Raw genomic sequence first — 24352 nt, forward strand, 5'->3', positions numbered from 1 at the left:
GAGTCCTCCCTGGCAGCACTTTCACCACCTCCCCCTCCTCCTCATTCTTCCCCGAGTCCTCCCTGGTAGCACTTTCACCACCTCCCTCCTCCTCATTCTTCCCCGAGTCCTCCCTGGTAGCACTTTCACTGCCTCCCCCTCCTCCTCATTCTTCCCCGAGTCCTCCCTGGTAGCACTTTCACCACCTCCCTCCTCCTCATTCTTCTCCAAGTCCTCCCTGGCAGCACTTTCACTGCCTCCCTCCTCCTCATTCTTCCCCCGAGTCCTCCCTGGCAGCACTTTCACCGCCTCCCTCCTCCTTATTCTTCCCCCGAGTCCTCCCTGGTAGCACTTTCACCGCCTCCCCCCTCCTCCTCATTCTTCCCCGAGTCCTCCCTGGCAGCACTTTCACCGCCTCCCACCACCGACGCCTGCCACATGCAACAGGGCGGCACACAGAGACCTGAACAAGTGCTGGGTGACACACGTCACTGGCCCAAAGAGGAGGAAGCAGGAGGCAGGCTGCAAAGGGAAGGAATAAGAGGTGGAAGGAGAAGGGCAGAAGGAGAGCGAGCGAAAGAAAGCAGGCGTGACACACAGAGCCAGCTCCCCACGAGGGTATGGTCACTGCTGCATGTGCACGGATGAAAAACTGTTTAAGCAGAAGGAATCTCTGGACCTGTACAAGCCCTGCCCAAGGCGAGGAGGAGGTCTGGTCAGTTACGCAGGGCCAACTTAAAAACAGGAAGAGAGCTGGTGCACGGCTCAGCAGGGAGCGGGGCCTGGCACTCGGGGGCCTTGGGGTGGGGCCTCAGCAGTGCAACACACACACACACACACACACACACACACACAGTCACAAAAAGAAAAAAACAAAAGAAGGATATTTCTCTTTCTCAGAAAGGATCACTTTTCCCATTTTCTTCACTATCCTCCAGGTTGCCGCATGGGCGTAACGGGCGTCTACTTTGTGTTGTTTTTGATGCTGTAGCTCCCGTTCTGTCACTACACCCCTGCACGCTCCAGCTCTCCGAGCTGTGGTGACACTGCTCATGGGAAGGCGCGTGGCCGAGCCAGCTATCGGAGGCTGATGCCGGAGAACCGTGAGTCTGAGGGTCGCCTGAGGTATCTACTAAAGCCACATCTCATAAAACGAAATAAAACAAAAAGAAACGAAACAAGAAAAAACCAAAGCAAGACTAAACTCCGCCCTGGGAGCTGGACGTGGTGCATACACCTCGGAATCCAGCTACGGGGCCAGTGGAGCGGGACGAGCTCGGGGCCCAGGCCGGGGCCGCGCAGCAGCACTCACTGGAACCAGTTGGTGAGGGTCATCATCATGTAGAGCGAGGCCAGCAGGAACACGGTGTGGAAGAAGGGGTAGCTGTACACCGTGCCCCTCTTCTCGTCGTAGAGCACGCGGCGCGGCGCCTTCCCTTCCGGCTGCTCCTCGGGGTCTGTGGGTCACAGAGCACAGGGGCAGTGTGCACGGGGCCCCTGCACGCTGGAAGGGGCAACCACACTGGCCGGCTGTGGAGCAGGGTGTAGAAGAGGGAGCGGGCGGCCCTGCGCACGGAGGCACCCGCCCTCGGTGCTGCCCCACGCCACCAGATGCAGGCGGACCCCGCACTCACCCTCGACGATGTCATTGCCGAAGCAGAAGCAGCAGCGGGCCACCTGCGAAGACAAAGGATGACTGGGACACCATGTGCTGTTCCTTCAGCTCACCCCAAGGTCTCACCACACCCGTACCTTCCCCAAGTGCACCATGGGGGCTCAGGGCACAGCAGGGCTGGCGGCCTCCCTGCCACCTGCCAGGCTCACCGGGCCTCCACGCTGCCACACTGCACTTCCTACTGAGTGACTGCAAGGACATCTGAGCTATGGAACCAGAGCCCAGTGGAGGGTGTGCGCTTGGCCCCCAGCTTCTTGGATACCTAGACCACAATCCCTCCTGCCCTGCCAGGATGTGACCTAGCCCTGGTATCACATACCTGAGACCTGCTGCCTCACTCAGTGGACCCTACTGAAGCCAAAGTCCCACCAAGAAAATATGCACCCTGTCCTTCCAGGGTAAGCCCTGGGGGGGCCACAATGTGTGAGGAGAGCTCAAAGCGACAGAACGACACACTCCCTCAGGTCCAACTCGGATGCTCGCTGCCTGGAGGCCTGATAGAGGGCACTTCAGGGTCACTGAGATCATGCTCCAGCCTGGCTGGTGGCCATAGGGAGGCAGGGGACAGATGCATGATGGGAGAGGCCACTCTCGCTGGACACTGGGCAGTGACCCACGCAAGGCCACAGCTTGCTCCTGTGAGTGACAGAGTGGGACAATGCCGCTGGGACAGGAGCCTTCACAAGGGCAATGGTCTCCTCTCACTGGCAGCGGAGTCAGGGGACACCCTAGGGCTCTGCACCCCAGAAAGCTGTGGGGGTGCAACTGGCGCCCAGTGCCAAGAAGGCCGGAGGCATGGACAGGAACACTGACTTGGGCCACCGCGTCACTGACGTTCTGGTCCCCATCTCTGCAGGAGTCCCAGCTTCTCCACTCTCCGGCTCATGGTACACAAAGCATGAGTGAAGTCACCGCAAAGCGTGCATCCACAGTCTGGATACAAGGAGGCAGGGCACTCTGGCCACCAGGCTCCGCCTCACCTTCCTGGGTCAGGTCAAGACTTTCCTAGCTGCTTCACCGGATGGGACCTTCGTGACGTTGGCTGATGACCCTCAGCCCCCACAAGATTTCCGCACAGTGGGAAGAGCAGGTGTTTTGCTGACCGGCAGGCATCTTCAGATGCCCTGGTTCTCTGGATTTGCAGGTGGAGGACCCAGTGCGGGAGCCAAAGTTCCCATCTATCATCACCATTATTAGTGGGTCTGGGGCTGAGCCCAAGGACCCCAGACTGAGCTGCATTTATTTATTTTTCGAGACAGGGTCTTGCTATGTCACTAAGTTGTCCAGGCTGGTCTCCAACTGGTCACCTTCCTGCCTCAGCCTCCTGGCTGGTGTGCACCTGACACCCAGCTGTCCACGAATCTTTACACGGGGCTGCACCACCTGAGGGAACAGGTGCAGGTGGGGATCTAACGTGCCCACGTGCCTGGAGCCTGCATCACTCCAGTGTCTCCCTGCGTGCGCCGTGTTGTTATAGACCACACTGCGGTGGGCATGGAGCAGATGTGTGGACACGGGCGCTGGTGAGAACACGGATGGGGTGTGGCGATGGCTCACACAGGCTGGGGCGGGCAACAGGACCCCGCAGGGACCGTGGGGCGGACCGGAAGCCGAGGCAACGCTGTTGGCTCATGCTAACCTATGCCACACACAGCACCATCTTCTTTTTCTCCACCCCAACCCTATGCTGCTTCAGCAGAAGCCCCGGCCGTGAAGGCAGATTCCCACAGACAGACATGGAGGCCACCTCAAAAGTGGGCAGCAAGAAGGCGTGCACTCACCTCCAGCTCCGGAGCTACGTAGCGACCCTGCAGGGCATCGGAGCTCGACCGCATCGTGGACGTCAGGCTAGAAAACAAACAGGAAGTCAGCAAGGCCATTGCCTTGTTCATCACCTTGTTCGTCACCTGGGACATGGGGCACAGACACCATAGCTCACGGGGGCCTGAATGAGCACCACGCCCTCCTGTCCGTATCTGCAGACTGAACCCTTGCGACTCAAAACTATCTACCAACAGACGAATGGGTAAAGAAAAGGGTATTTACGGCAACGGAGCACTACCCTGCCATGAAGAAGGACATCCTGGAGGCGCCTGCAGGAGAGTGGGTGCCTCCCAAGACCCTAACACTGCGCGGAATAAAGCAGACACAGGGCTGAGATGTGGCTTCAGCTCTTACACTAAAACACACAGTCTGTCTTACACGAGGAACCCAAACGGTGAATGACTTAAGGAGCAAGGTAACAGGAATCAGGAAATCGGGAAGGAAGGCAGATCTTCACGAGTAGGAAGGGGCCACGTGCTGGGGGAGGGAGCACAGGACTGGGGAACAGAGAAAGAATGACAACGTGCTACATGACCACCGGCTCCCCACAACACAAGAACGTTACGTACCGCAAAAACGGACTCAGCAAACTGTAAAACAGAGAAATTAAAAGAACTTGAAAAACACACCCAAGGGCCAGCCATGTAGCTCAGTGGATTAAGGCACCTGCAATCAGGCCGGGGGTTCAATCCCTGGGCCTGCGGTGCCAGCCCTGCCCCTGGGCGCGCTGAGACGGAGGCACCTGAGACTGGGCGTGGTGGTGCCCGCCTGTAATCCCTGATCTTGGGAGGCTGAAAACAGGAGAATCACTATGAGTCCGATCTAGCAGTGTGACCCTGAACACCCTGTAGGCCCTTTCCTAAAATACAAAAGAAAAAAGAAAAACACCCCCGGCCCCTGGCTGCGCCCACAGTCCTTGTTCCCTAAGCATGGTCTAAGGAGTATTTACATGGCACTCACACTGGGTCAGGAATCACACAATAAATAACCTGAAGGAAATCTAGCGCAGCGGAGGACCGAAGGCTCTGCCCACAGGACATGGAGTCTCGAGCACCCACTTGGCCTGCGCGGGCGGGAGGGCTCGGCCCCAACCTGCAGGCTGACCACAGCTTCCCAGCCCACCTCATCCCCACTGCCTGCCTGACCTCACAGACATCTTCTTGTGTGGGTTGTATGACATCGCTTTGTGTACAAAGAGGTTTGCAGGGAGAGAAGTAAGAGGTCTTGGTCCCCTCTCCGGGTTGTCAGCACTGCTTCTGGCCCCTCCACCCTAAGTGCTGGAGGGATGTCCTGAGTCCACGTCCATCCCTCCTGCCCTCTGAGCAGCCTCACTTAGCTGGGACAAAGGGCCATGAGGGCCCAGGGCGGGCAGCGAAACAGAAGCCCAGGGAGCACAACGGTCACGGTCGTCTGCTGTGACAGCCACCCGGACGGCAAAGCCCCCTGTGGACACGGGGCAGACGGGCTTCATGCAGCCAGCACATCCTGGCTCCGCTGTGCCCGTACAGGTGACATTGACCTCAGGTCGGGGTAAGTGAGGGCAAAGCACGTAAAGGAGGAACTGGGAGAGGCTGGCTTTGATTCTGCTGAGAAACTGAGGTCCGCTGCTCCTCCCATGGAGGGGCCAAGAGGCGACCTTCCTCTGTCCTGCGCGCCTGCCCCTCACGCATGCGCCCTTCTGCAGAAACGAACTAAACTCTGCCTTGTGGGACCGCTTGCCTCGTGGAGTGCAGTCCTCCCAGCACTGGCGCTTGGCATCTGGGAGCTTATTTCTAACACGATCACAGCGTATGGCGAGTGCTTAAATTCTAAAAACTTACTACAGTGAAAGACACATCGGCCCAAATCTCCTCCAAAACCCCTTCGCTGTGAACTCATCCCATCCTCACTGCTGGCTCCGGGGTCCCCTTTCCCGAGTGTCTCTACACAAACAGCGCGCGCTGCTGCCCAGCACTGTCCAGCGGAAAGGCAGGCTCAAGAAGACACGAGGCCCAGTCCTCAGCCACCTCAGGCCCAGGCCTGACTGCGAAGCCTCCGCCTCTTCCCCAGGTCAGAGTGACCATGAAAGAGAAACACTTTGAATGAATTCAGGACATCGAAGCAGCCAGGACAGCACAGCGAAAGGCCCTCCGGAGAGCGGCCTCAGGAGCTGCTGCAGGAAGTGGCCTGAACAATGGGATGGGTGTGCTCAAGGGGAGGGTATGACTGTGCAGGGGATTCTGGGCTGTGTGTCTTTTAGTGTAATAATTATTAAAAAAAAAAAAAAAAAACACAAAACTTTGAACATTCACCATATTTTTGGTGGATGCCACCCCTTCACCCAGAAGTCTGAGCACACCTATTTTTCCTAAAATAAAAAACATGAAAACTGAAATATCTGCAGCACTCAGAATTTCAGCTGCCGGCCCTGCCCCCAGGGCGCACTGAGATGGTGATGAGGCTGGGCGTGGTGTGCACGCCTGTAATCCCAGCTCTTGGGAGGCTGAAAACAGGAGACTCATGATGAGTCTGATCTATGTAGAGAGAGCGGTACTGTAGACCCAGTAAGGCCTTGTACCAAATATATTTAAAAAAAAAAAAAAATCCAGCTAACTCTACTGATCCACTCTGCAAATATTTGCAGAAAGCCCACCACTGGCCAGCTGGGCACTGTACACACAGACGTGTCTGCCAGAGAGGTCAGTTCTGACCCATACCGGCACCGGCACCCGCACCCGCGCCCGCACCCTCCGAGCTGGCCAGGGACGCGTGCACCAGGCCTCAGGAGCCTGGACACCACGGTACCGGGCATGGCGTCCACAGGGCCTGGCTTTGGGATGAGATTAACTCCTGCAATCTTCATCTGGACATGATCTGCACAGGACATGTTTCGCCCCGAGGTGTGAGCGCAGCCGAGCGCAGCCTCACCCCAAACCCACTCTCCCAGCGCCACAGTGCTTCTGCAGTGGGCATCGCAGGATCCTGCGTGGACAGCTCCGGCCCAGGCCCATCCATTGGGCAGCACGGTGCACGTGGCTGGAACAGCTCCGGGAACCCTGCGAGCCCTCTCTGGGCTAAGGAGCAGGAGGCACGAAGCCAGCGCCTCCTGTGGAATGGCACTAAGGCCCGGGGCCTGGTGCTGGCACATGGGATGTTTCCAACTAGCCTGCCTTCAGGCCCCTGCAGTCACACGGACACCCCAGAGGGACCTGCTGCAGTGACGGTGACGCTGGAACTCTCTGAAGAACCCTTCCCAGCCTGCTGCTGGGATCCCAGGTCCCGCCCTCCCTGCCCTGGCTGCAGCCCTGCGGCCCCAGCTCTCGTGTAAGGAGTGCTCTCTGGTCCCGCTGTCCTGCTCATCAGGGGACTCCTGGCTCCAGAAGGGAGCCCAGCGAGCTGGGGAGGGTGGCCACTCCGCCTTGGACGCAGAGGCAGGAAGACGTCTAGCAGGCACACAGGAGAAGAATAAAATCCCCTTGGCTTCCTCTCCACGACACACACCAGTCTCGGCCCAGACTCTGCGCCAGTACATCCCATGTCTGACTAGGAGGTTGCTCAACAGCTAATAAAAGATTCTCAGCTTCTCCAGTTTCATTTTCCAGGGAACTTTCCTAGATGGCTCCAGCACTAAAGTGTTATTTTTCCTCTGAAGTGTGACTAGAACTGAGAGCCAGGAAACATTTCACAACACTGCACATCTCCTGCTCCTCCGCACCGCTCCAGGGAGGGCTCCCAAGCCTGCACGGGGCAGGTGGCGGTGGCAGGCCAGCGCTGTGAGCTGCCAGGCGGGGCAGAGGGAGCGAGCCCAAGGAGGCCTTCCCAAACCGCGTGGAGAGCTCCTTGTAGAAGAGGCAGCTGAAGATACGGGGCATACTTAGATTTTCAAAAACTTACTATAGTAACAGACACATTCCCAAGAAAGTTGGGACAGCTGTGTTCAAAGTAAAAAGAGTATTCCAAATATCACAAAGGGGACTGGTGGCAACCAATGTCTTCTACGACTGCAATATATTTTTGAATTTAGCCAGGCACTGCACTTCTGATCCCCCCTTCACCCACCACCACTGCAATTTCTGCCACACAAAACTGCGCTGCTCTGACCTCACCCACCTCCTTCCCTGGACCTGGCTCCACGCAGCTTCTGGATCTTCTCTCAAGCCAAACGACCATAAGAGAAATGTTCTGAATCAACTCCGGACATCGAAGTGGCCGGGACAGCACTAAAGATGTCCAGGAGAGAGGGCGCCTGGACCTGCTGCAGAAAGCCGCAGAGAGGACGGGACGTGTGTCTAAAGCCAGGGGGAGAATGAGTTTGGAAGGGGTTCACAGGGATGTTCTTTTACTACAATGAATTCCTACAATGTAAACATTCACCATACCTCCTGGACGGCAGGGTCCTGTGTAGCCCAACAGCCTGAGCTTGAAGCCAACAGGGCAACACTGTGGAAGCCACAGTCCCCACAGCGCCGTGTCTTTAAAGCCACGCTGCAGCTCGGTGATGACTCTGCAGGGAGACACTGACTGGGAAGTCACAGCTCAGAAGCTCCAACACCAACACACTCATCACTGTATGACCTGACCACCTGGCACAGCTCAGGGACCACAGCCCCCTCTGTCCCTGCCAGGCGTAGAAAGCCCCCGGCATCCTCTCTCCTGAGCGTAGTCTCTTCTGTCCAAACAACTCAGCCACTTCTTATTGCATCATCCATCCAACCTCTTTTTCTTCTGAAGCCAGTGAGCCCTCACTGGGCCAACGCTGGCCCCTCAGCCTGAACTCACTTCCCCGTGACCTTGAAGCTGGGGCTGCAGGAGGTGATTATGGGGCACATGCATCCAGGCCCCAAGTCCAGGCAGGAAGACAAGCGCAGCCCCAGCATCTCCCCAGGAGCCTGCGTACACTCGGCTCCCTCATAAGGCCACCATCTTCTCCTCAGCTTTGGCCACTGCCACAGAACCCCTTAATTGCCAGCATTCGACACCACACCATACGTGGGCCTTGGACAGACTGTAACAGTGCTGACCGTGGAGAGCTCTCAGAGACTCAGACCAGCCCTTGCCAGCCTCCACTCGGAAAGAGGCAGCGCTTGTCTCACCCAGGACAGACTCATGGTGACCCTTCCCATGCTGGGCTGGTGGCCCCTGCCTGTGATCCCAGCACTCAGGAGGCTGAGGCAGGAGGAGTGCTGTGAGCTCAAGGTCACCCCGGGCTACACAGTGAGACCCTGTCTTCAAAAAAAGAACAGTTCTTCCCACTCACTAGAAACAGTGAAGATCAGCGACAATTCCATGCTTTAACCACTCCATGTCCAGCAATTCTACACAGCACACTTGGGCTCAGGTTGGACGTCTTTCCCACGGGATGGGCTTATACAAATCCACATCCCCTTTTGTCAAAGGAGCAACCTTCCTTTCCTATTCTATTGAGTACCCAGAAACCCATAGAAAACATGATTTTACTCCATCAAGTACCTTTCCATACATTTTCCTGATCATCCCAAGACAAGGAGGTATTCCATCATATAAAACATTTAAGAATCAAAGGAAGAGGGAAAAACACTCATCCAAGTGCCACTGTCACCAGACTGGCTGTTTCTCCTGAACATACACGTGTATGTAACTGCATTTTCTTCTCAAAGTAGAACAGAACAGCTCTATGTGTGCACTTGAGCAGCCTCTTCTGCCCCTTGATTTTCAAGTATTTTTCATGCACTATGAAAATCACCTAAGTGGGGGTCGCCGGGGAGCCCGTGACACTGCCAGAGCGCGAGCGCAGCAGCAGGACCTGGCATGAAAGGCTGGGAACACGGAGCGCAGTGGAGGGTCCTGTAGGACGCTACACCTGTGATGCGCAGAGCCCCCGGGGCTGCCAATCAGACCGCAGTGGGAGGGCTGCTCCGACTGCTTCACAGGTAGCAGTGCTCAGTGAGGAAGTCATGGAATAACAACAGAGGCCAGACAGGGCCACGTGGTCCCTTCTGCTGTGACCAGGAGACTTGGGATCACTGCCAGCCAGCTGCGGTTTCCCTCCTGCCAGCCTGGCAGGTAGCGCTAGGCACGTCTACACTTGGGGGCGCAGGTCCCGGGCACCCCGCATCACAGCGCCTTGCTGTGGGTGGAAAGGCGGCCCATGACAGGTGCTGTCCCCACAGATGCTGCGTTCCAGCAGCAGGAGGACAGCAACGTGTCTAGGGCAGGTCGTGCTCCTCACGTCCTGAAACGCAACAGTAAAACGTGCCAGGGAAGCCTACCACTGAAGTACTGCTTACGCAGCAGCTCGTGAAGTGTGCTTCCAGGCAGGAGCTGGCCGTGTCTGTTCTCCCAGTCTTTCTCCAGCAGCTCTGAAACCTTTGCACACAAAGCAGCCTCCCCAGCTCCCGGCACTGCCCCCAGGCTCCTGTTGGGCCAGCGCTCTGGTGTCACAGAAGCCACGACTGCAGGGCCTGGCGAGGCCGGCGCTCTGGTGCCCCAGCTCCTCACTGCTTTAGAGCTAAGAGGCTGCAGCCCTCAGAGCCCCTGAGGCTGGGCCAGGCCTGCAGGGTGCACAGCCCCTGCCCTGCCGGCCACCACTGCTCCCCCAGCCGTGCTTGCTGAGCCCCTGGCAGCACAAAAGCGCATCTCCTTGCACCCTCCAGGCTCGTTCTGGTGCAGGGGACTCACCAGGAATACAGGATGCAGATGATCAGCAGCACAAGGCCCAGCCAGGTCACCAGGCTCTCGTCGCGGTTCAGGTCCTGGCTGAAGTGCGGCACGCAGATCGTCACGTTCTTCCCATGCTCATCCAGGACTTGGCAGAGAACAAACCATCACAGTCCTGTTAGGCCCCTGGGGTCCCCGGGGCGCTGATGGGGGAATTTGGAGCCACAAGGTCCCTTACAACGTCGGATAGCACCCAAGGAGACCAGTCCACACTGTGCGCAGCTATGAGACCAAGTTCTGCAGTATCAAAGCACCTTTCCCATGCTGGCACACGCTGGGAATAAGATCCTCAGTGAGAAAACATAAAAGAGAAGACACGGTGCACGCCTGTGATCGGAGCACTTGGGAGGCTGAGGCAGGAGAATCACCGTAAGTCTCAGGGCCAGCCTGCCTGGGCAATACTGGTGAACACCCCATCTCAGAAAAAAAAAAAAAAAAGAGCCTCATCTTGCAAGTTAGGGCTAAGGTGTGACAATTCTAGGAGTTCTTTTTCAGGGTTATTCAAACAACGCTAAAAACAACTGTTAGGTCCATGTTTTGCTGGAATTGGCTGCCTCTGCAGAGAGGGACAGGCTGAGGGGACACTAGCATGGCGAGTCAGGTCAGCACTGTACAGAGGATAGGTGTGGCTTCTCCTAACCCAGGCGAGAAGTTGGTTTGCTGGAGCGGACCTACTTGACTACACCCAGGAGCTCCTGATGTGTTTTACGTATTTTGAGAAGGCTGCATGTGAAGATCTCTACAGTGTTGTACTACTTATATTGTGTTATAATGTGTAGTGAAATGCCCACAATATACCATCAGTGGGAATTTACTTTATGTCTACAACGGTGTCTTCAATTTTGAACCCAAATTAAGTCAGATTGACAACTTGGTCCCAAAATAAGCAACATAAATGTAAAATAACACTCTAAAAACCATTCAACAAACACAGACATTGTCTAAAAATGAAACTAAAATTATTACCAGTATTCACATGCCAAGCAGTAAACACAACTGTATGTTGTGGTTTTAAAAAAGTAATCTTTGTTCTTAGGCCAAATGAAAAAACTTTCAGAAAAATGAACACAGTGCGACTTTTCTATTTAAGTAGCACCAGCTGAACTAAAAATCAAAGTGCTTCCTATTTTAAGTGATACTTGCTATTAAAAATATATATATACTATAAATAAAAACCCATTACGTTAAAACCACAGACTAATATATAAGCGTAAAAGAAAGTCTTAAAGAGGTTGGATTTAAATAAATAGAAAGTCAAGATACAGCTATTTTTAAAAAATTAAGTCCAGGACAAGCTATACTTACTACAAACCTCCAAAAGTTCTATCCCTCCCCTTTACAGCCAGCCACTGCAACACGAGCCAGCCACACACACCTAGACGCGCATGCCCAGGAGCCCAGCTCTGCGTGAGGCTGAGGCGGGAGAGTCGCAAGTCCAAAGCAGCCCAGGCAGCTCAAGACCTTCCTTGTCGCAAGATCAAAAATAAAAAGGCCTGGGATGTAGTCAGTGTGAAAAGCCTGGGTCCCGATCCCCAGTTCTGGGGAGAAAGATGGCAACTCCCATAAATAGTATGAGTACAAGCTAAACCTTCAGAAAATTTTCTGAGGTGGGGCCTCACTCTAGACTCAGGATGGCTTGGACTCACCGTGAAGCCCAGGCTGACCTCAGACTCAGAAATCTTCCTGCTTCAAAAACCTCCAAAACAGGGCTGGTGAGATGGCTCAGTGGTCTAAAGCACCTACTTAGAACAAGCTTAGCAAAGCAGAAGGACCGCGGTTCAATCCCCCAGCACCACATGCCAGCCCCGCCCCCTGGTGGGCTCAGCTGGCCACACACACACACACACAAATAAAATTTTAAAAAATTTATTTATTTATTTATTTGGGTTTTTTTTTAATTTTATTTATTTATTTGTGTGTGTGTGTGTGTGTGTGTGGCCAGCTCAGCCCACCAGGGGGCGGGCTGGCTGGCATGTGGTGCTGGGGGATTGAACTGCGGTCCCTGTGCTTTGCCAAGCTTGTTCTAAGTAGGTGCTTTAGACCACTGAGCCATCTCACCAGCCCAATTTTAAAAAATTAAAAAAAAAAAAACCTCCAAAATGATCATTACACGTAGTTCCTAAATGTGAACAACTTCCCTTTTCTACTCTAAAGACACATCACTTGACTTACACAAGATCCAGCAGTCCCGAGTGTATACACTGTCACACTTCCTTGCGGGCATGCGCACAAGTGCACACATATAGGGTACAAAAGCAGTGTGAGTGAAGAGAATGAGTTAGAAATCAAAAAGATTTTTCTCCTCTTACACTGGCAAACCCCAGGGGCTCAGAAAAGCGCTTGGAATACAATCGTGCTGCTACAACAAGTGTACAGCAAGATCAGCTAAACCCGACAGAGCAGCCACCCTGGGCAGGGAACCGCGCTAAGGAGCAATACGCACAGGGATCGGGCCTTCCAGCTGGCATGTGGTGCACACCAGTAACCCGAACACACGGGAGGCTGCGGCAGGGAGACCGCTGGGAGCTTGAGGCAAGCCTGGGCTACATACTGAGTTCCGGACAGCCTACACTTACATAGTAAGACCCTATGGATGGATGGATGGATGGATGGATGGATGGATGGATGGATGGATGGATGGAAAAAGGGAGGGGGGGACGAAGGGATGGAGAGAGAGGAAGGGAGGGAGGGATGGAGGTAGCGACCGAGGGATAGATGGACAAACAGATCCACTCTGAAGGCCCAGGCAGTCTGGCTCCAAAGTCACATTCTAACCACTGTGTTCACCATTTCTGTAAGTAAATGTCACCTCAGATGGGTATCTAGGGGTTACCCTGCCAGCGAGAGCTGGGTCTGGCCTTTGGCTCCTGCCTGCTGTCTGCTGCTTCCCTGTCCCTTGTGTTCTTTCTACTTTCTCTACTACACCAGAGAAATGATCTAGGGAAAAAAATCAGTAACCAACTGAAACCCAGCGCAGAACAAGCCCAGCCCCAAGAGCTGCTGTCGCGGCAGCCCCACCCGCGCCTCCACCTCCGACTGGCTGACCCTCATCTCCGCCCCAGATGCCCTGCCAGATGCCAACGTCCCACCGCCCACCGTGCTGCTCACCTACATCCGGGGGCTTGCTGGACAGCGCTGAGAGGGTCAGGTAGGCCACATAGCAGCTGATGAGCCCGGACTGCAGCAGCCCTGAGTGCGGCTGTCCTAGAAGACACAAGGACAGAGGTCAGCTCCCTGGTAGGTCAGCACAAGCCTCAGAAAACATGCCCTCCCACACCCCGCCACAACCACAGCACTATACGTGGGCACGTTCTCAGGAGAGAAAGGAGCTGGGTGATGAGTTTCTAAATAAAACTAAAACCGAGGGCCAGGGAGATGGCTCAGTAGAATAAGCACTTCACTGGCAAGCACAAGGGTCTGAGTTCAATCCCTGATTCTGCAAAAAAAAAAAAAGTGAGGGGGCAGGAGTCAGACACTAGCTGATACTGCTATTGTTTTGGTTTGGTTGAGACAAAGTCTTGCTACGTAGCCCAGGCTGGCCTTAAAGCTGTGGCAATCCTCCTGCCTCAGCCTCCCACAGCACCAGGATTATGGGTATCTACCACCAAGTCTGGCTATATTCTACTACCTTAGAGATGCCACCCTCTGCCAGCTTGTCCACCAGTGCCATGTCAGACTGCAGCTATACTTGGAAGCTCCTGAGTTTCACAACATCTGTGCTTAAGTCACAAGGTCTGCAAACATTGGCCCTCATTTTTTCATGAGGCCTCGTGGTGTATTAGATAAATGAGGAGAGGGACGGACTGCACAGGGCTTGCTGTCTGACTTCCACAAGCACCGGGACACTTACAGTCCACGGTGGCACACACACGCCACCACCTATCAACAGGCAAGGCCACCTCGGTCTCGGAGCTGGTCCAGGCTAAAGGGCGCAGTTCCAGGGCTCGGGACTCAGTGGGAAAGGGCTTTAATTTCACAATACCTGAGTTAAACGCACTGCTGCAATCACTCAGAGGCTCCTGGACTTGAGAGATCAATTTTTTTTTTCCTAGTTGAGACAGGGTTTCGCTATGTTAATCAGGCTGCCTTGAACTCACCATGTAGCTTAGGCTGGCCTTGAGCTCCTGGCGATCCTCCTGTCACAGCCTCCCGAGTGCTGGGATTACAGGCGCGTGCCACCACGCCCGGCTTGGTGAAACTTGTAGCCACATGATCAACTACATGAAAGGATTCAGTTTTCCCTCCTGGTTAATTTGTTTCCAAAATTATCATTATTAAATTATAGTCCCCCATGAAAGTCTATGAATAGACGCTTTTATCACACTGCTCTTCCACTCCAAAGTGAGACTCACCTTAGCACCTAAGGGCATTGCACCCAACATTTAAAGCATCTTGCTCATTTCTACAAGCAGGACCAGGTGCAGAGGAGGCTTAACCTGAACACTACCAGTGTTTCAGGCAACTGCTCCGTGACCAGCTGAAGGGGTGGGAGAGTCCCATCTCAGTTTCCACAACACTAGTTCTGGGTGGGGACCCGTCTGGGCATTCAGGACAGGGCTGCACTTCTCTGCCTGCCTCCCGCCAGCGGCTGGCACCGCTGGGGTATGCATGTGGCTGTCGTGAGCAGTGTGGGACAGCCCCCTCTCGAGAATCGTTAACTCAGTGAGTCAAAACCCTTCGAGGGGCTCCGCACGCACTCCGTGCTCCTCTTTCCCTGCCACACCAGGGAACGGCCTGCAGATCAGAACCCACCAGGCACACTGAGGGCTGTGACAGCGGAGGTCACCTGTGAGGGACTCAGATACCAGGATCTACTCCTTCCTGGCTTTGGACCACCACACTGGAGACTGGTGAGGCTAGCGTGCACCCAGGCAGAAGCCAGGTCTTGTGGGCGCGGCTGCTGCAGGCTGTACTTCCCGCTTCCAGCTGCCTGGGCCACACTGCTGTCCCAACACTCGGTCCCATCCCTGGGTGAAAGCTGCCCAGCCACAGCCCCTCCTGCAGCACTGAACATTCCTGTCTGCCTGCTAGTATTGGCTCTGTCCAGTGCAGATCCTTCTGGCCCTTGGGCCAGTGTGACTGTCATCTCCAGCCCAGCCAGGGACAGGAAGCCCTGCCCCCTCTGAACCATCACCCGTGGCAGTCCCGTATGACTAAGCACAAGTGCGCAGGAGGAGACCAGGGCTTACGGTTCTGGACGCAGGGGGAGATGGCGACCAGGGAGATGAGCAGGCACAGGCCTCCGTTCACGCCCAGGAAGATCTTGTTCTGTGTGCAGCCCTCGAGCTGGGTGTAGAACACGGCCATCAGTACCAGGCCTCCAGTGGCGATGGAGTACATGACCAGGGTGACCAGCGACAGGGCCGCGTACCACAGCTTGTTGGTGGCTGTGCCAGCTGTCCTGTTTCCCCAGGTGGTGGTGGTGGTGGTGGTGGTGGTGGAGGAGGAGGTGGAAGAGGAGGAGGAGGAGGAGGAGGAGGAAGAGGAAGGGAGGGAGGGAGGGGGGAGAGAGAGAGAGAAGAGAGAGAAGAGAGAGAGAGAGAGAGAGAGAGAGAGAGAGAGAGAGAGAGAGAGAGAGAGAGAGAGAGAGAGAGAACAAGGACTGGTCAGGGCCACCCTGACCTCTAGCCTTGGCCCTGCCAGCAAGGGTCAGGCTCTGCGACAGTGAGCACAGCCTGTATGCCTTCCAGCTTCCTGGCTCGAGTTCAGGCTTGGCGGAGAGAATTCATTTTCCAGACTCAAGTACCCCCAGCCAAGATAGATGCCACCCTGAGCTCCATCCTAGCTCTGTGACGGGCTCCCCACGCTGGGACGGGGCTGGCATGACAAAGGTGACACCAGGGGCCTGCAGCACATGGAGCCCAGAGGGGTCCATCCTCCCTGCATAGCAGGGCCACTGTCCCATCCTGGGCAGAGAAGCAAGAACTTGTTCTGGGCACAGCCAGTGCCTGCACATCCCTCCCCTGAACTCGGAGGAGCCCCGCTTCTCCTGAGTAATACCAGGAAATCTTTTCTGGGGTTTTTGTTGTTGCTGTTGTTGTTGTTGCTGTTCTGTTTTGAGATGGGTTCACACTGTATAGTTCAGACTGGCTTTGAACTCACTATGGAGCCCAGGCTGGTACACGCACTCAGCCACATTGCCAGCTGTCTTTTAAAAAAAAATTTTTTTTTTTTTTAAATTTTGAGACAGGGTCTTCTTAAGTCACTAACTGACCAGGGTGGATGCAAAATTTGGTCTGCTGCCTCCGCCTCCCAGAGTACTGAGACTGCGGACGGACGAGGGCTGCCACCCCCAGCTAAGGGCTCACACTTTGAGGGTCAGTAGGGGTGGCTTTCCATGCTACAACAGATTGGCCGAGCGGATCATTCTTTTCCTCTGTGAGAAGGTAAAATGAAACAAAGAATAAATAAATTAAAAGGGAGAGAGCTGCTCCATTTCATAATCTCTTTGTTGTTGCTGCTGTTTCCTGCACAGTATTAGGGACTGAACCCAGGACCTTGCACATGCTAAGCAAGTGCTCTACCACAGAGCTACGCTCCCTATTTTTCTTTTCAGTTTTATTTTGAGACAGGCTCTCTTTCAGTTGCTCACACTAGACTTGAATTCAAGATCCTCCTGCCTCTGCCTCCGGAGCTAGGATTACAGACACGCACACCATGCCCAGCTCTACCTCACACTCATACAAATCTCCAGTTCCAGAGTGTTTTGCTTCACGTTTGACCCCCTCGGGATGGGGCAGCCCACAGAGCAGCCCGCACGCGCCCTGCGCCCAGCCGCCCGCAGAAGGCACCTACCAGTTCTTGTTCCACTTGTGGGCGAACTCCACCATGAGCAACAGCTGGATGACTATGAAGAGGAAGCCTCCGACGGCCCCCACGTAGCGCCAGGCTGCAGGGACGGGCGAGAGGAGTGGCACGCAGGGGCACAGGAGAGGGGCCACGTCACTGCTGACCCCAGCCTCCAGCTCCCCAGCGCGAGGGGCGCTGCGCACCAGCAGAAGCCCAGTCTGAGGCTATCCAAGGCATGCCTAGGAGTCCAGCCTAGGCCATCTGGCTTGGAGCGCCCAGGCTGACCATGCTTCCCCAACTTCTTAGGAGAGTGAGCCCACCAGCACTGAACAGAAGGCTGGTCCAGGGCAGCCGGGGAAGCCAGGCCTGAGCCACACCACGTGGGCAGCACCTGCACCCCAGCCCCCACGTGTGTCCTGGACACAGGAACTCAGGGTCCTTCTCCTGCTTAGCTCACTGGAGAAAGGGAGCCCTGCGCCAGCTAGCCCCGAGGGCCTGGTGGGGAAGGAAAGCTGCTGGCTGCCAGTGACAGAGGCTACGGAGCAGTCCAAGCCCCACAGCTCCATGGAAAGCAGCCAAGGACAGCCGGGAGCTCTGCGGGGCTCAGAAGAGCCGGGCCTGCCTGGGCTGAGGCCTCCTTCCCCGGCCAAATGGGCTTAGCAACAACTGCTGGGTGCACCCTCCCCTTGGCCCAGTGACCTAGAGAGGCCCCTCTGCTCCTGGGCACAGGGATGGCACCTTGTGGGCGGAGGAGGGAGATGCAGGGTTCTTATAAGATTAGTCAGTCAAGATCCCAAAGATGGCCTGGACTCAGCCTCTGCACAACGTCCCAAATGGTAAGAACGAAACACACAGGTCTCTGAGGGCCTTGGCCGTGCGTACCTTCCAGAAAGGACTCCTGGTCCGGAATGAAGAAGGCCCCGGAGCACATGGCCCCCAGCAGCAGCAGCTTGAAGAACCAGAAGCTGGAGAAGGAAGACCCCCAGGAGGAGATGAGAATGAGCAGCCTCCCTCGGGGGGAGACCTCTTGGCAGGCCCAAATGCGGGTGGGGGTGACTCAGCGACCAGAGACCCCAGTGACACTCGGCACCCACCTCCCTCCCCCATTGCGCAAAACACCACTGCCGTAGGAGGCCGCGCTCCGGGACATGAATCTGTCTCCACCCAAGAACGGCGCTGCAGGTCCCGCCCCGAGTGCTGACCACCTCCTCACATGGCGCCCAGGGCTCCAACTCAGGCAGGGACACAGGGACGCACCCGTTGTGGATGTGCGCGCGACAGCCCTTGCTCGTGTTGATGCCCAGGGTGAGCAGGCAGAAGACGAAGAAGAAGCAGGCCATGCCGAAGCAGACGCGGTACACCGCAGAATAGCCCACCAGCTTCTCGCACGTGTCGCCCGCCTTGATGCCCTTACAGATGTCCTCGAAAAACGGAATCTGTGGAGAAAGCAGGCAGGAAGCGTGTTGAACAGAATGCTTCAGACACAGCTGAAAGAACACACGGTGCCTGCGTCCGGCCGACCCAAAGTGCAAGTCAAAGAGCCAAACAGAAGACAGATAACAGGACGCAGGGACCTTGGCAAAAGGCAGGGGAGGGCGTGGCTGGGCGACAAGAAGCCGAGGGTGAGGGGATCGACACGTGGGGCACTACGCACTCCAAATGTGTACTAATGAAAGTTAAGATTGAAAAATAAAATAACTAAAAATTTGTTTTAAAAAACAAGCCACAGACTTGACAATATCTGCAAATCATATATTTGGTAAGGTACTGGTACCAACCTTTAAACCACTTTTATAACTTTCAGGAGGTCTAGATCAACAGGGGCTGCTCTCCAGCCCCAAGTCAAAAGCTGCCTTAGAAATAGACCAGCCTTTGCAACGTCACCCTCTGAACATGCTCCGCTTCCCAGCTCCCCCTCCCACTCACCCCGTGTTCAGCCACAGAATTTTCACTATGTTTGTAATGCATGGGCGGATTTTTCTAGAAATGCCTGAGTAGCTGAGAAATCCAGACCTGTCTTCAGTACCCCCAGATGTCATGCCCCCTTTGGGAGTGTCAACAACTGCGCAGGTGGGAGATTTTCATTACTTCACTTAACACACATACAGTCACACGCACAGCACACATGCACACCCAGCTTCTGCAGAAGATCTGGGCGGGGGCAGCTCCGTGGCAGGGTAAGTGCCCAGCCTGTGTGAGGCCTCAGCCGAATCCCCAGCACCCCCAACAGCTCACTAAAATAAAAGACTGTAAGTATTACTTCATGCATTGCTTCTACAAGTTCACAGCATGCCAGGGAGACCTGCTCGGTAGCACACACAACCCTACCCTGCCTGGATCACCATGCGGTACTTCATGATAAAGTGAGACTCAACCACATTGACTATTTTTGCGTTATTTTGTTTAGTGGTTGCCCTTTGCCAGCAGCATACACAGCAGCTCACCGACACGCAAGTGTAGATGCTAAACCCGGAATTAATGGGCGTGTTCTGTTTCAAAATTTGAAGAAATCAAGTGCAATCATGCCTGAGGCTGCTCCGCTTTCCTGCCTCTGGGAGGAGCAGAGCTGCGCCAGGGTGCCCCCACGAGCCTCCCAGCAGCGTCACTCCAGGGTTGTCACCTTGCACACATCAGGGTTAGAACCTTCCCCAAGTTCCTGGCCACTTTCATCCTTCCCGAGTAGCCTGTTAATCTGGCTTTTCTTGACCCGCTGGGCTCTTAATCTTTATATCTGATAAACATTCGCAAGAGTTTGTCCTCATCCAATGAGACAAAGTTTCAACGCTAAATCTATTCTCACTGTCAAAATAAACAGCATGTCCCACAAGGAGACTAAGGAGCGCGTCTCAATTAGCATCATAAATTAAGGATGTAGCCTGCGTAAAGCAAAACCCTGAGCTTCCAGCACACAGCTGAACACGGTTCAGAGTAGAAAGCAAGCTACAAATCACGTTACAGCTATCACTGAAAGCAATCAGTTATTAAAAGCTAGAGACAAAACAGAAGCACAACAAAGCAAATTAACCTCATATCCTAAAGTGTGCTAGGCTACCGGGCTCCCATAAGCAGCCACAGCAAGGGCTGCACCACCGCCAAGTGGGCCCAGGCTTCGCTGGTGTCGCTCTTTGCCCAGGTCTCCGCTGATGACCACGCCTGTGTCGGAAATGCTTTCCACATGTGCCCAAGCACATGGCTTGGACACACACACAGGTTTTTGAAGCCCACGTTTCCACTAACAGACATGAAGGGCTTCATGCAGAAACCCAGATGTCTCGCTTGCACACGTTCCTGAAAGCAGCTGTTTTCCACCAGCGGAGGATGCAGCACGTGGAGGAATGCCCTCAGCCAGTCCGTGTGGCCAGCTGCCCGCCACGCCAGCTCAGACACGCTGCTCTGCTGTCTGTCAAGATGTTACTCAGGCAAACTGCAGACCGGAAATCCCCGTAAAACCTGTCTTTTGTAAAACTTGGCTTGCGTGTGTCTCCCAGCAGCAGGCGCAAAGCAGAGGCCTCCTCCAAAGACCCCGGGCAGCCTCGCAAACTCTCCTCACAGAAGATGGGGACTGGACAGTGGCCCAGGCCAGGAACCACAGCGGGCTCTCTGGTCCTCGGCCACCCGGCTGCGGAGCTCTGCTGGGTCCGCCATGAGACACAGTCCTAGTACAGCAGCACTACTGCTTGGGGAGAAGGGGTGCAGCCCAGCAGCAGACCAGACAGAGGTGAGGATGTTGTGGAAAAGGCAAGACTATCCGACAGAAGACACGCAGCACCGAGGTACGGAGACGGCGACAGCTTTGTGCTGGCTGGCTGGGGAAAAACTCACCAGTGCTGGCTAACAGTAGACCAGCAACTTATATACTTTTTGTAAGGAGGCAGCACAGGGTCGATAATGGGTTGGCTTATAATTGTTTGCATACACAGGTTAGTCTGCACCTGGCTACATGCATGTGGTCACACGTAGTCAGGCAGAGGTGTCTGGGTAGGTTTAACTGGAGGGGGGCCGTTTATCACGAGGTAGGAAGGTGGGGGCAGAGGCCGGGCAAGCAGACAAGATTTAGTGCGACCCTGACAGGACTGGTCTGTCTCGGGCAGATAGTCCTTGAAACAGTTCAGAAAAGCAAATATTCGTGCAGAGCACTGTGCGGTTGGCCAGACCGACCTGAGGCAATCATCTCGGAGCCGTAACTGCCGTGCCTGCTTCCTCGTGAAGCTATAGTCTTTAAGAAACGCTTATTACAGTTTATTTTCCACTACAAGGACAGGACAGGGCTCTGCTTTTCAGCACCCAGGGTTTTAGGACCCTTGGGTATGGCTCTGGGGCCCCAAGGAGGGTGTGAGGTCAGCATGAAGTCAGGACAGAAGGCCCCAGAGCCACACAGAAGGACTGGACACAAAGGCAGGAAGCCCTCCGAGCAGGGAAGGGAGCCCCAGAGATGCTTCCGGGAGCCGCGTGCACGCTCAGCCTGTGCCAATGTGAAAGTGGGCACTTTCGGAATGTGTGCAAGCAAGATGTCTGGTGCAGCTGCTCAAGGTGCTCCACGCGTGCTAGTGGAGACGGACCTGCGCCACCCTTTCTGCACAGCAGGTGGGGCCGTTAGGCTCCTTGCTCCCAGCGGACCCCGCTGGTCCGCTCTGCCCACTGGGAGGGCAGCTGCTGAACAGTTTATAAGGGAATGGATGTGCTACAGGGCACATAATGCACAGGATTTTACAGTAGTCACCCAAAGAGTGAAGCACGAAAGAGTGTGGGAGATCTGTGCACACACTAGAGACCCAGGAAAGCCAGCTGAGGGCCGGGTCCCAGGCAACGTCCTGCACGAGTCCAGCAATAAGGCCCATGGCAATGCCCCTCCGCCAATGAGTCTTTTTCGAGGATCTGCACTGGGAAGATCCAAAGGTCATTGGTACAAGTTAGAAAGTCTGTGCCAGTGGAGTGAACGGTCTGTGCCAGCACGGGGGGTCTGCACTGGAGCCAGGGAGCCACGTTCAGAGTAAGAACCAGAGCTCCCCTGAAAAGAACTGCAGCCACACTCAGTGACAGCAAGGACTCGCGCTCCTCCCACGATGAGAACAGCTGAGTTCATGTCACGAAAATCTGCACAACAAGCTCTTCCAGGAGCCCCAATGGCGCACCCTCCCCCTCCAGTTCTCCTTTCCTGCTGCTCCCAACGACCCTCAGTAGCCCTCCATGCCCAGCACCACACTGACCCAGTTCAGCTGGGTGTAACAAGCTGACCATTCATTAATCTGCCACAGTGCCCACCGCCTGGGCACTGTGTACCTCAGACAAAGACAAGCGCGCACACACCCGCCTCAGCACCGCCAGGCCTCCATCGGCCCTGCGGCGGCTTGGCACACTGAGCCTCAGTACGTGGGGGGTATTTTTAGGCAAAGAGCCTCCAGGTTGGACAAGCAGCAGGATCTCAACAAGAGGAATTTGCTCTGATCAAATATTTGCTGTTCTGACTCCAGCCTGGCTTTGGAAAAACTAGACATCACCCAAGACGCCCTCCACTCAGCAAGGGTGTGACCTCTCCAGCCTGCCGGGCACCAGAGGCCACGGCAGGGTCGGCTCCTACTCAGCCCCAGCTGCTTCTGGGGGCACAGGGAGGGGGCCCGCCGCCCTCCGACGGCCATCAAGGAGGACGCAACAGCTGACAGAAGTGTCTCTACCGAGTGGCGAGGCCTCCTCTTGCACACCACAAAAATCTCACCTGGGGTTGCCAAGAACCACAGCAGACAAGCCCTATGAAATCTCAGCACGGCTCCTACCCTCATCCTCCTAGGCCCTCACCCTCCGGCATGTCTACTTCCAGAGAGGAGGCGTGCTGCATAGGCCACGATGGGGGCACTCGGCTCCAAACACGGGGACACCGGGGCTCTTAGGGGTTAGCGGTGCTCAATTCCCTTGGTCAAAGGATGGATTTGCTCTGGGTTAACTGGCCACATGACAAATCCTGTCCTGGCATGGTTCTTCAAGAAGAGAAGTCTGAAAAACCGCCCTGCCTATTCCACGAGCTCTTGTACTGACCCAGACAGCCCCAGCGGAAAGGTCTGAGCTCAGGACCCAGGAAAATACTTCTTAAAAGGAACGCAAGCAAATAAGCTTGAGGGAAGAGCCGGAAGATGGCCCACCTCCTTCTCCCTGAAGGAACAGATGCCAATGACATAACCCAACCCCAATCTCAGGCAGTTAGCAGTGACCAGCAGGGAAAGAGCTGCAGAAAGTCCCGCATGCTCCGCTGAGCCCTAGGCAGCAACCAGCGAGACTCAAGGAGAAGAGAGAGCCTGTGGAGCCAGCTCAGCACGCTCACACTCACCAGGCCAGACTTCCGGGCACCTCAGGAGATGCAGCTGCTGGGCGGCTGGCACAGGCAGGAAACTCTGAGGAGACTCTGAGGAGACCCGCGGGGGCTGTGTGATCGCATAGCCCCAAGGAAGCATTTCTGCCGGTGCACACCCAACACCCAGGCCACTCTGCTCCTCCCAGGCCAGCTGTGTCCTCCTGTCACCCACCAGTGTCCCACCGCAGGGACCCAGTGAAGCACAAGCCCAGCACCAGGACCATCAGCGTCACTTCAGTGCTGGCTTCCGCAGCTGCACAGGAGGCTGCACTGTGAGGGTAGTGGCCGTTAGTCCAACGAAGCAGCAGCCCATTCCGGTCACACTCCTGCCTCGGGGGTAGGCTCATCCTGGAAAGTCTGCGGGGTCCCCTTCTCCTGCCACCCCAGGAGAGCACTGTCTGTAGATCTGGGAACAAGGGCTGCACCAGGACCAGGTCACCGGGAACTGGGAGGGAAGCCGGGGAGAAGTGGAGCGACAGAGCTGGAGCGAGGAGGAGCAGCAGCAAGGGACAGGAAGCAGGTGAGGTCCCATGGAGTGTCACGTAGCCCAGCCCACAATCCCAGGCTGAGGGCTGTGGGTGAGGGGCACAGGGTCGAGGGCAGCCTCCTGGGGCAGGGCAGTGTCACTGGGACAAGGTACCCCAGGTAGCTGGCCCTAAGGGCATATGAGCAGAAGGCTGAAAGAGCCCCAGAGATGGAGGGGGTGCGGGTTCCTAAGGGGTCAAAGGGGGGACACTCTGGGCAGAGGGGGCAATGACAATGTCACCAGGACCTGCTGACTTAACACAGGAACCTGGCATGCAGTGCGACATGTCCCAGGGAAAGTGCCGCAGGCATAACTATCTTCTGTGTACTTTTTAGAAACCCAGCAGAATTAGAATTTGCCGGTAACTACAGTTTCAACTTCAATGCCACGATGTTTCCTTTGGTCAAAAACACATTAGGTCATTTTGCAGTTCAAAGCATTCAACAAATGGTAACAAGGCAGAGCCACCAGAAACATACACCTGATTTCCATGACAAATATGGTAATGTTATGTTAGTTGGTGGAGTGAGACAACCTGGGG

The 24352-nt window shown here is 55.4% G+C and overlaps 1 protein-coding gene across 5 annotated transcripts in view; it reads right to left on the reverse strand.

Annotated features, from left to right (window-relative positions):
* The window catches only part of Serinc5 (serine incorporator 5), a 76555-nt gene that overhangs the window by 2714 nt on the left and 49489 nt on the right, over nucleotides 1–24352 (reverse strand). For 3 of the 5 annotated variants that reach the window (XM_023700961.1, XM_023700958.1, XM_023700959.1), the window contains 10 exons: nucleotides 18200–18378; nucleotides 17825–17907; nucleotides 16949–17042; nucleotides 15343–15554; nucleotides 14251–14370; nucleotides 13262–13357; nucleotides 10115–10241; nucleotides 3436–3502; nucleotides 1614–1656; nucleotides 1292–1436 (listed from right to left, as the gene is read on the reverse strand). In XM_023700961.1, coding sequence (XP_023556729.1) covers nucleotides 1292–1436; nucleotides 1614–1656; nucleotides 3436–3502; nucleotides 10115–10241; nucleotides 13262–13357; nucleotides 14251–14370; nucleotides 15343–15554; nucleotides 16949–17042; nucleotides 17825–17907; nucleotides 18200–18378 — 1166 coding nt within the window. Of the gene's footprint in view, nucleotides 1–1291; nucleotides 1437–1613; nucleotides 1657–3435; nucleotides 3503–10114; nucleotides 10242–13261; nucleotides 13358–14250; nucleotides 14371–15342; nucleotides 15555–16948; nucleotides 17043–17824; nucleotides 17908–18199; nucleotides 18379–23261; nucleotides 23490–24352 lie in introns of those variants that run through there. The other 2 variants (XM_023700962.1, XM_023700960.1) reach the window with 2 other exon arrangements.

This window comes from Octodon degus, unplaced genomic scaffold, assembly GCF_000260255.1.
Source record: "Octodon degus isolate 3935 unplaced genomic scaffold, OctDeg1.0 scaffold00129, whole genome shotgun sequence".
Classification (NCBI taxonomy): domain Eukaryota; kingdom Metazoa; phylum Chordata; class Mammalia; order Rodentia; family Octodontidae; genus Octodon; species Octodon degus.